The following is a 12,064-nucleotide window of genomic DNA, read 5'->3' on the forward strand; positions in this document are numbered from 1 at the left end:
TAATTTAATTTATGGAAATATGTGAACTTTTACACACACACACACACACACACACACACACACACACACACACACACACACACACACACACATATATATACATACATATATATATAAAACACCATCTATGTGCCAGAATCCAACATAGCCTGTATTCTGGGCACTCAAAGTCAGGCCACATACTATTAAAAGCTTATTATTATCATGTATTATATCATAACACATACTGTTGCAATAATTCTGATACTACTACTACTATTACTACTACTAGTAGTAGTAATATTACTACTACTAATACTACTACTACTACAAATAATAATAATAATAATAATAATAGTAATAGTAGTAGTAGTAATAATAATAATAATAATAATAATAATAGTAATAATAATTAATTCGATTCTATATTTTCAGCATTGTTTAATGGTCTTTCATTTTTAATAATATTTCAAAACATACAAAAGCTGAGTTTTTACTTGTTCATGCATATGGCAGCTTTAGACTGCAGTAACACATTCTCAGAAGGCTGCATTTTGTTTGAAACTATATTTCTCTCTCACTCTCTTTTTCTCTCTCTCCTTGCAACGTCGTTACTTAAAATTGTTTTGCCCATGTCATCCGTCTCACATCAAAGGAGGACTTTTGGAAAAGGAAGGAAACTATAAAGGAAGTCCAAAGTTTCTGGTGGGGTCTCTAGTTCCTGGGTTATCTTAATTGGCCACAAAGGTTCAACTGGCAACTTGTGCATTTCTTTGAGGTTAAAAATATAAAACCTCCATCATGTTTATGGTATAACAAAACGATAATTAACTGTTTTTTTTTTTTTTTTTTTTTTTTTCTTTTTGTGTCCATGAATGGCAAAATAACGTTTAAACCCCACGCAACAGTTAATGAATGTTGACATTTCTCGAATCCCCACTGAAATATTCGCAGATAGATAGATAGATAGATAGATAGATAGATGCACTGGAATATTGCATTGAAAAAAAAAAACAAAACAAAAACCAAATGCAGTTCCAACGCCTCGCCGCTTGATGTCGCTGTTGGACTGGACATTATCTGCCAGTCACAAGATTCACAACACGACAACGTGCGTACCTCTGCTTATCATTTCCCTAGCCTTTTTACATTACAGTTTTCCACTTTTAAGCATTTCGGCAGAAGAAAATGGATAAATTAAAATGCTAAAAACAAGCTGAGGGTTCGTCCTTGGTTCTCCGACGCTGCGGCAGAGCACAGGGGCTTTCCGACGGCCTCCATAAAAGGTCCACTTTCGGTTTTGGTCTCCTAGTAGCCGGCTCCACTTGGCGGCGAAAGCAACGTGAACTAGAAAAGACGTGTGAGTATATTAACTATCTTAAAATTAATCTACGAATAGGATTTTAATTCGTCTGGCGCTGAGACTTTAGTCGTTTCAATGTCTGAGATGAGCGACAAACTCGGTTGGTCAACAGGAAAAGTAAGTCGGACTTGATCTGCTGCAGTTACAGTAGCGTGAGAAACACTCCTCCAGTATATAACTGGTTTTAGCCTAGTTTTGACTTGATTATGCGGGTATTTGTAATTGATTTTTGCTTGGCTTATGAGTTTGGATTAGTGTTGATGTCCTTACAACGCAGTGTTTCCGAGAAATTAGACTCGCAAGCTTGCAAGTGAAAGCGAAAGTAGTCGCAGAATGCAGTCTGGTGGCAAACAAAAGTAAATTAATTCACCTAAATACCAGTGAAGGGTATTTCCAGGTTCAGCTTGTGTCCACATTCTAGTCTTTGCTCTTACAAGGAGTCAATATCCCAGATAACCATGTACTGTATTCTCTAATGACCACTGTGTGTGTGTGTGTGTGTGTGTGTGTGTGTGTGACCCTCATTGTCCTTGTATTTGCAGAGCCTGTGCATTATGCAGAAGATGAGCTACTTCTGCCCTTTGCTCTTTGTCTGTGTGGATGTGTGTGTGGTGCACGCCATCCGCCTGACCCAGCTCTCACCTCTCCTCCACCCCCATCCCTTCATCACCTTGTGGGGCGGAGGGCTGCTGAGGGCCTGGCTCCTCCTCATCCTCATCTTCAACTACCCGGGAAGCCCGCCCTGGATGAGCAGCTTCAAGGGGCTGCAGACCCTAGCCGTGCTGTGCTTCCACTACCCAGCGTACATCAGCCTGCTGTGGGCGCTGGGGCAGCCCGCCCTGGAGGAGCTGTGGGGGTGGCACTCCTGGCAGAGGGTGGGTGGCTTAGCTTTGCTGTTGTATGGCGTCGCTGTGTTTGAAATCGAGGTTGTTTCTACCATGACTCACATCCTACCAATGACAAATGTAGCGGAACGACAGGTGGCACTTTGCATCATTCAGTCTCAGTAAAGCAGGGATCTAAGAAAGTCACCCATGATGCATTTTGGGCCCTGCAGCATGATTTAAGTATGCATTCATGTGCTGCTGGGTAAATTCGACACCTAGAACATGCAAGTTTGGTGCCAAAAGGCGACATACATAGTTGATCTTGCAAGTAAAATATAATTTAATCTAGCTAACAGAGTAATAAAGCTGCTTGTAAATGTCTTTTATTGCTGCTGACTGACACAAAACTTGATTTTTATTTTTATTTTATTTTTTTGGGTTAGGGTTAAGCTGTGTAGAGAACGTTACAGGTTATAATTGCATCTTAACAAGGAAGTACAAGAAGCAACATTTTCTCTGACTCTGTCAACTTTAACAGCCGATATTGAATATCATTTGTGGGAAATTGGCAAACAATATATAAATATATATTTTCTGATATATTTGACTGTACACAAACACAGGCAAGAAACACTTTTTTTTGTATCATCAGTTTGTAGAAATCTGAGACACTGGCACAGTACAAGTGTTGTTTTTACATAGTTATCTGCCACATACTCAGTCTTAAAATCTTGCTTTCTTTTATGAAAAAAATGTGCCAGTGGTGTGAGATATAATGTCTAAAAGGTGGCATCACAGTAGACAAGTCCACTATCAATCAAGACACTGCAACTTAAAAAAAAAAAAAAAAACTTTAAATGAGCTGATTTTTCATACGAAACAAGCAGATTTATCTCACCTTGTTTGTAGGTTTTTGTTACATTTACTTTAAGTGCAAGATCTCAAGACTCACTACAAAAAAGGATGACTTGTTTTGTCAGGGAGGGTAATGAGATTCAAACTGGAACAAGACTGAAACGGAAACCAAACTTTGCTGGAGGCGTTCATTCCAGAATGAGAAATCTGCCATTTCAAGGAAACGTAGACATCCAAGTAAAGCTCATTTGCCAAACACAATAAAACAAAACATAAAAGTTAGCAATCATTATAAAATCTCCGCCCTCTGCTGACCAACATTTCTCATGAGTCAGCTGGTTTGCTGAAGCACGGACTGATGCGTTTGGTGGAACACTGTTTGTTTTTGTGGATTTAAGACATTTTTGTGCAAAGCCTGTGATTTGTGTTGCAGTTGTTGCAGAGCTATGGTGTGACGGTGGTGGCCTGGCTGTACTGGAGCCAGTACGTGTCCTCTCTGTTCAAGAGGAAGACCTCGGGGGGGTCCAAGGAGAACACCGGCGCCTCCCTGAAGAGACTGATGGGATACATGCTGCCCTTCAGTAGGCGCTTCGTAGTTGTAATTGCTTTCGTGGTTCTCTCTTCTTATGGTAAGTTTGGCCTCACCTGCCCATAAATGGATGTTCAGATAACATAAGAGAAGCCAGAGGTTTTAACACAGTTTACCAACAAACCCAACAGTGTATGGAGCCCCAAGCCTCATTTTGAAGATTATTTAGTGATTTAGGCTTTGAAGATAACTGGGAAGCTTTAAACGACTGCAGTCAACTCATCTTTCATATGGCAGAACCATTCACTGAATTAAGGAAGCACAGAAATCTGACTGGTTGTTGATGGACTGTAAAAACTTTAGCCATCATTTGCTGATGAGATTTCCATGTGGTATCATTTCCAGTACAGTTCTGTGCAAGATATGCCTACAAGGCTTAAAATTTGGGTTTTGGTTACATGAGGGCTTTTGTCATATCAAGGCAGTTTTTAGCAAATGGGCAATATTTGCATATCAGTTTTCTTTGGGATTCATAATAACACATTACTTGTGCTGACTTGCTGATTGCATTTCTTGCAGTGTGAAGACAGTGTGACGAGTAGGATTAGGAGTTTCCACTCTGATTGCTCTGATTGAGGTGTCTTGGACTGTCACCAAATGGCATTTATTAGTCTTGTTGTGGTTAATGGTGCCGTTATAACCTTTGATGCAGCATTTTGCAGCATGCTTTTCTCTGCAAAGAAAAATTCACCCTATCACCAGGAAGTTGTTGCTTTGCAGATTCCCCTTGCAACAATGATATGCATTTAACCCTTTAACACACCCTGCTGCCAGACAGAGGGGCCGGAGTGCAGAATTGGTGCCTCCAGACACCAACACTGATCCTGAAGTTTTGATGTCGATGGATTTAAGTGATGATTTAAACCTGCAGTGACAGAACAGTGCGGCCAGGCCTCGCTGTTTCTCCACTTACAACCTGTGCTTTCTGACTTCAGGTGAAATGGCTTTCCCTCAGTACACCGGTCGCATCTCTGAGTGGATCACAAATGAAGAAGAGTCTGGTGCATTCACAAACGCCATCATAACCATGACGCTGCTGACCATCGCCAGGTAATGACGCTGCTGTTGCATAATAAAAGAGCCAGAGATACAGCTGAAGTGTTTCAGAGGGTTTTCCACTGAAATGATTTGATCTTGTCTTTATTCTCTTTCACCCCACCTCCCCCCACGTCTCTCACAGTGCTGTGCTTGAGTTTTTATGTGACCTCACCTACAACGTCACCATGAGCCGCGTACACACCGCGGTCCAGGGGCTGGTCTTTCAGGCTGTGATCAAACAGGACATTGCTTTCTTTGACTCCATTCCTACAGGTGAGCTATGTGCCCAACACACTGCACACAGGACACACAGGATGCACACACACACACACACACACACACACACACACACCTCATTAAGAGTGATCTTTCTCTGACAATACAAAGGAGTGTAGGACACAGAGGAGTTTCAGTCACAAATGAGTTGTCAACCTATTTTTGCACCATGGTCATTAGAGTTTTGCATTTTTCATTAGTTTCTATTTTTATTTCATTGTGACTTTTTGTTTTCAATTTCATTGTAGTTTTAATTCATTTTTAAAGAAGGTTTGCTAGTTTTGTTTTGAAAATGGTTCATTTTAGTTTAGTTTTTGTTTGTTTCAGGGTTAATTTTAGTCATTTTCTGTAATATATGGTATTTGTCAGGGTTAGAAAAGAGTTTTAAAAAGTCAGACAAACTGTTGCATAATAATAACTCAACAAAACAAACATCATGACGTTTAAAAAAATATTCACAGATGAACAACAAAATAAATTGACTAAGACAAAAAACAAACTAAATTTTCTCTGTGATTTTGTTTTAGGTAGTTTTGTAAACACACTATTTAGTTTCAGTTAGTTCAAGTCCTTTTGACAAGGCTAACTCTCATTTCACATCCTAGGTGACATGGTGTCGCGTGTCACCACGGACACCAACAAGACGAGCGAGTCGCTGAGCGAGGAGTTGAGTCTGCTGATGTGGTACATGGCCCGTCTCAGCTTTCTCTTCATCTTCATGGTGAAGCAGTCCTGGAAAATCTCTCTGCTCACTTGCATGGGGCTGCCCATCGTCTGGGTCATACCAAAGCTGACTGGCTACTTCCACCAGGTGAACATGACTCTGTTAGCTTGCATACATCTGTCGCCTGTTTGGTGACGCATTTTTCTTACAGAGACACTTTGAACAATCATACAAAGAGATAAATGCATCATAGAAAAGTATATAGTAGTCAATGCAGCCACAAGATATGTTGCATTTTGACTAGTGCTAGGAAAATCACTAATTTAAGCAGAAGTAGATTAGTATTTTATAAACATTCCTTCATTCAGTCTGTCAGTGTTTTTTAATCATTTTAATCTGTGTGTCAGGTTATTGCAGTAAAAGTTCAGGATTCGCTGGCCAAAGCCAACCAAGTGGCCACAGAGACTTTCTCCTGCATAAAGACGGTGAGGAGCTTTGCCAACGAGGATGGCGAGACAGAGCGGTACAGACAGAAGCTGGACGACACTTACGCCCTTAATAAAAGGGAGGCAGCAGCCTACGCAGCCTCCACCTGGGCCAACAGTGTGAGTAACAAACTGACCTGGATCATAAAATGTTTGGGAAAAAGTCTTTCAGTCTGTGGCAAGCCCCACTTATCTACTACTTCAAGAAGTTTAACACATGTTTCAAGGCTTTCCAGTTTCTTTAATGTACATACGCAAATTGTGAGTGGCATTGAACAAAGACCATTGATTTCATCCTCCCAGATGAGCAGTTTGGCCCTGAAGGTGTGTATTCTGTACTACGGCGGGACGCTGGTGACCAGTGGGACAGTTAGCAGCGGAGACCTGGTGTCATTTGTCCTGTATGAGCTGCAGTTCGCCTCTGCTATTGAGGTGAGGCCACACATGAGGATAAAGGAAATAAACTAGAGGGGAAGACCTTGCACATCATATTCCCATTTGACTGGCGACTGCAATTAGTTGACTTTGAAGTAAAATCTACATTGTCTCGTTCCATGTGTGGGAAATGGAAGCAAAACCTTTTTTGTCATCTTTTATTTTGAGGCACCCTATCAGCAAGTCTTTGACCTTCACCAAAACAGAAGCACCATGTTTGAGTGATAAAATGTACAATGTCAGCATGACCTTATCCTATTGCTTTCTCTCACACTTATTCACAGCTAGACCCAGCACAAAGTTTAAAAAGTTGAAAAAGCATGAACACAGAAATATTACTTAAATTGAGGTAATCTGCCATTTTGCAGAAAACATGAACATAGCTGTTTGATACTGTTGCAGATTTGCATAATTTCCATTCATACATCCAAAAAAGTGTGCTGTTAGATGTCATGTTATCACATATATGACATCTAAATGCACTCATATGTAAATAAAGTGAGTTTTTTTTTCCTTGGTTAATTATTAATCAGAAGATCGAATCATAATTCTAACTGTAAAACATCACCCTTTGGTAACATGTTCTCCTTCTTCCTTATATTTAAGCTCCTTCCAAAAATAAGTTGGCACCACTAGAAATAGACATATCAAAAAGAAGCTAGCACCAAGCTTGCATCATTATTTCTAACTATTTTCATAACGGACATGCCAAAATGTGGGTTTCACTTTGCCCCTGCTCAAGCATTAGAAACAGCATTTTTTTGCCAGGGAGAATTCAGTGTTCTGGGAAAAAAAAAAAAAAAATAAAATAAAAAAATAAAAAAAAAGATGACCCTACTGTGCTCCCTGTTCATTGCCACCTCTCTTGCAGGCTGTTATGCGTTATTACCCGGAGGTGAAGAAGGCGATCGGTGCCTCTGAGAAGATCTTTGAATATATGGATCGAAAGCCTGAGATACCCCCAGACGGCACTTTAGCTCCTGAAAATCTTATGGGACACATTCAATTCAAAAACGTCACATTCACCTACACTGGCAGGAATGAAAAGGACAATCCTGTGCTGAAGGTACACACACACACACACACACACACACACACACTGCATTTTTCACTTGGTCCACTTTTGTCCTTATCTGTCTCTGTGTGCATCTAGCCATCGATTGTTACTATTCCTGTAATTAAAGAGATTCAGCTTAGGTCTGCTCTCCACTCTCTGTTCACACCAGGATGTGTCTCTAGAGATCAAGCCCGGCCAGATCACCGCCCTGGTGGGGCTTAACGCGTCAGGGAAGACCACCTGCGTCAAGCTGCTGGAGAGGTTTTACCAGCCACAGAAAGGACAGATCCTCCTGGATGGAAAACCACTGAATAGCTACAAGGATGAGTACCTGCGCACCAAGGTAACTGCTCAACAGCATGAAAACACGACATCTCTTCTTGGTTATCACAGTCTGGTTACAAAAATATTGTGAGTGCGCTATGGCCCTGACAGTGGCACTTTTTTACTCCTGCGCTCATTGTAAGCGCATTCTGCGGAACAGCTTCAGCTAAATGCCTAAAATTAAAATCAAAATGTGCATTTGTAAAGATGTGCTTAAAGGGAGAGGGGTTAAGGTAACATCGGAAACTACGGCTGGCGGTAACTGATTTTTCCTCTTCTTCCCTCTTGTTTTCAGATCTCTGTGGTGAGCCAGGACTGTGTGCTGTTTGCTCGCTCCGTGAGGGAGAACATCAAGTATGGCTGCGAGAGCATGTCTGACGACGAGATGCACAGGGCTGCCAGGCTTGCTAGTGCCCACACATTCATCACCACTGATCTCTCTGACGGATATGAGACAGGTCTGGGCCAGAAACTGAGGGTTTAGTGCAGTGGATCCCAAAGTGGCTTCCATGATCGGTTTCAGAGAGACCCAAGCAAAACAAAGAATAGTTCAATTTTACTTTCAGCTTACTAGAAGTTAATATGGATGTATAAAAAATGCATGAGGCGATGACTATGTTGCTCCGTGCCCTCTCTTAACATAGTATTTCTTAATATATGAATTTGTTGACATTAAACATTTAAGGCAGCCCTGCTTGCTGTACCAAATCTGGATGGCATACTAAGTCTTAGTGGGCATAAGACTGATTCTTTTAACTGACTTGATTCTTAAACGCTGTATGACAGTAGTGAGTCAATTAATAATATCTAATATCAATATCTAATATCCCCAAAATGTTGTTGGATAGAGGATGATACTGGGCAATTTTGATGACCCTGTGACCTTTCCCGTGGCACCACCAGCAGGCCCACTGAGGCACATGATTTTGAAATAAAGCCTCTTGTTACTGTGCCTTTTGCCAGATGTTGGCACTGACTGCAGGCCTGGACAGCTCATTCTGGCGCTGGGCAATATGGCCAAAAAACCTTTCACTGCTGACCATTTTGATTTAGATTTTTCTTGTTTTTTACTCTCTACTGCCACTAACTGAGGGGAATCATTGCAGGTGTGATCATGTGATCATTTCTGGGCATGCAAATCGTGTGCATGAGTGAATTGGGGCTTGTTTGACAGAGTGCTCGTTGTCTATTATAATGTTATAAGATAAGAAGTCAAAATCTTGACTCTAGAATTCAAACGTTTTATGTATCAATTGGAAATATACATTTGAATTCATTGATTCATCGCATAACACAAGTTCACTCGGTCTGAAACAATGTCTGATTCAGCAACTGAATGCCCGCTAACTCAGCAAACAAACTGCATGGTGTGGAACTTGCATCATGCATTTTGTGAATTGATTTTACATGTTCACTTTTAGTAAGAATGGGGTCTTTACTGTGATTTGGGCCCTTGAGCCATTATGCACAAGACAGCTGTATTGCAGATATGTTAGTATGTGCTGCACATTGACTCTGTGTCATGTTGTTGTTTAGATGTTGGGCAGTCGGGTGCCCAGGTGTCTGGAGGCCAGAAGCAGCGCATTGCCATCGCCAGAGCTTTAATCAGACGGCCTAAAATCCTGGTGCTGGACAACGCCACCAGTGACTTGGACGCAGAGACTGAATATCAGGTAGGAAAAACTTCAGTGGTTGCATATTATGTGTATTGGTTCATCAGAATCAGAATCAGAATACTTTATTGATCCCCAGGGGGAAATTACTTTTTGTTACAATAACAACTCCCACTCCAAGTGTACAAGTAAAAAGAGCAAATAGTCAAGAAAAATAAAGAAAGGAATATAAATATAAATATATAGAGAGTAAAAAAAAATGTACAAGTGCAAACATGGACAGGAGTTATTGCACTATAGGTTATTGCACATAAGTATGGTATTGAATATGGATTATTGCACAGAGGGAATTTGCACAAGAGTTAGTTTATGGGGCCAGCCCACTGACTCAGAGTGTCTGACACTCAGAGTGAGGAATTGTACAGTTTGATGGCCACAGGCAGGAATGATTTCCTGTGTCGCTCTGTGGTGCATCGTAGTGCGATCAGTCTGGTGCTGAAAGAACTCCTGTGTCTGACCAACTCAAGTTCATGTTTTGCTCTTGTCCTTTAGGTAACACTGAGTGTTTCTTATTCCACAGGTGCAACAAGCTTTGCTAAATGACACCAACCACTGCTCGGTGCTGCTGATCTCTCACAAGGGAGTGGAGAAGGCCAACCACATCGTCGTGCTCAATGAAGGGATGGTGCATGAGGAGGGAAGTCACGATGAGCTGCTGAGGAAGGGCGGACTTTACGCTGACCTGGTCAGAAAGCAGAATCAGGCTTTTCATGGCAAACAGGATGACAAGAGAGATGCACACTGATTCTCCCACAACTCTGGAGGTGGTGGGCCAGAGGTCAGAGGAACAGGCTTGTGGCAGGATGGTTGCTGGGTGGATGCACAACCAGTGCACGACCAGTTCTGCAGGCAGCTCTTATATGTTGGTGTAAATGAGAGCGAACACACTTCAGCTTACTCAAACTTTTTTTTGTTGTTTCCTTTTCTGCAATATTACTGTTAGGAGAAAAAGGCCACACCAAACACCCCATATTTCTCAATAACTTTTTTTTAGATTTGCTTCGCTTTGCAGATTTCTTTAAACCACAGCTTAATGAAATCGGAATCAGTTACTCGTCCATATACAATGTTGTTGTTTTTTTGGTAACTGTAATAAATGTATTTATTTTTCAGATTTGTCCGTTTGTTACTTATTTTATTTGCATTTCCAGGTATGCTCTACATTTCCTTAGTTGTGTAAATATTGTTTATCCTTATTTCCATTACACACACCTCCTTGTGTGCTGTGAAAGTGATACATCTGAGAATTTGTGAAAATAAACTGCTAGGACTCTTCCTGTCCTTGTGGAAAACACTTTTGAATCTTTAAAATGACAGAGTTGAGAGGGTGTTTAGTCTGGTTTTGTGTTTGATTTCAAGCTTCACTTGTACCCAAAACACATGAGCCATACACACTAAGGTAAGTGTTTTATCAGTTATTTCAATTTATTATAACTGTTGACCAGAGGTATTATGGTTTTGTAATTTTCATGTTTTTTTTTTTGTTTTTGTTTTTTTTTTTAAATTTCAGTTAAGTTTCAGTTTGTTTCCAGATGGTGTTTGCTCATTTCAGTTTCATTTTTGTTTAAAAATGTTTAGTTTTAGTTTTATTACTTTCAGATTTATTTGATTCATTTAAAAAAAAATATATATATTAAGGGTGGTATTTGTCAGGGTTTGTGAAGGCAGACTCCCACTCATGTCGACGTCCCAGTCTCAGCATCAACGCCTCCTCATGCTTGTGGTGTGCATAAATTTCACCAAAATGTCAAAGACTAAAACTAAAAACATTTTCTATATATTTTTGATTTTGTTTGTTTTGTAAGTACACAAAAATGTCTCATTTAGTTTTTGCTTCTTTGTAGTCTAGTTTTTAAGTTAAACCATTTTTTTTTTTACACACATTTATAGTTTTTAGTTTTACTTAACTATAATATCTTTGCTGATAACCAATGCGTCACATTTAATAACTTAAGAAAATGAATTTTGACTACTCTGACATACAGTCCTGGCTTTTAACTTTCACTCTTTCTCAGCTTGTATGGTTTTGAGATTTTGGTAATCAAGGTGAGGAGAACTTAGGGTTCATATCGCAGAAAATAATTCTAATGCACCCAAAATGAACTCCAGAATCACATGCCAGATCTTATATTCAGAAACAAACAATACAGTTTGGGGGTTGAAAAAGCCTGAGAGGTCTTTGCCACCACCTGGTGTGTACAAGAGCACATGGCTCCGTTGTCTGCAGCCCACGTATTGTCGGCAGTTCATGGCTAAATGCACAATGTGACATACATTACAGTGCTTTATTCCCACGTTGCCGACAAAAATACAACCTTTCATGGCTTTGACAAAACCTGCGTCAGAGGATAACTTCAACAACAAAGGCTCCAGTGGGAACTCATCCCCCTGTCCTCCCATGCAGAGAATAAAAACACAAATCACTCCTCAAATGGCTCGGCTATGCGATGGATATTAATTGTGCGTAAAGCATGGAGCCATACTCTCAAATCTGCGACA

The 12,064-nt window shown here is 40.5% G+C and overlaps 1 protein-coding gene across 2 annotated transcripts; it reads left to right on the top strand.

Annotated features, from left to right (window-relative positions):
- Window positions 1-1,076: 1,076 nt before the first annotated feature.
- Window positions 1,077-10,828, top strand: tap1 (transporter 1, ATP-binding cassette, sub-family B (MDR/TAP)). Of its 2 annotated transcripts, none has more exons than XM_030071992.1 (13): window positions 1,077-1,339; window positions 1,885-2,217; window positions 3,458-3,653; window positions 4,549-4,663; window positions 4,794-4,924; window positions 5,533-5,738; window positions 5,999-6,196; window positions 6,380-6,508; window positions 7,383-7,577; window positions 7,738-7,911; window positions 8,188-8,350; window positions 9,429-9,565; window positions 10,086-10,828. In XM_030071992.1, exons 2-13 carry the CDS (start codon window positions 1,897-1,899, stop codon window positions 10,308-10,310), a joined length of 2,190 nt encoding a protein of 729 aa, XP_029927852.1. In that variant the 5' UTR covers window positions 1,077-1,339; window positions 1,885-1,896; the 3' UTR covers window positions 10,311-10,828. The 2 variants fall into 2 exon arrangements, with proteins under 2 accessions (XP_029927852.1, XP_029927854.1); XM_030071994.1 differs by lacking the exon at window positions 1,077-1,339 and adding an exon at window positions 1,445-1,459.
- The last annotated feature ends 1,236 nt before the right edge of the window (window positions 10,829-12,064 follow it).

This window comes from Myripristis murdjan, chromosome 16 (assembly GCF_902150065.1).
Source record: "Myripristis murdjan chromosome 16, fMyrMur1.1, whole genome shotgun sequence".
Classification (NCBI taxonomy): Eukaryota; Metazoa; Chordata; class Actinopteri; order Holocentriformes; family Holocentridae; genus Myripristis; species Myripristis murdjan.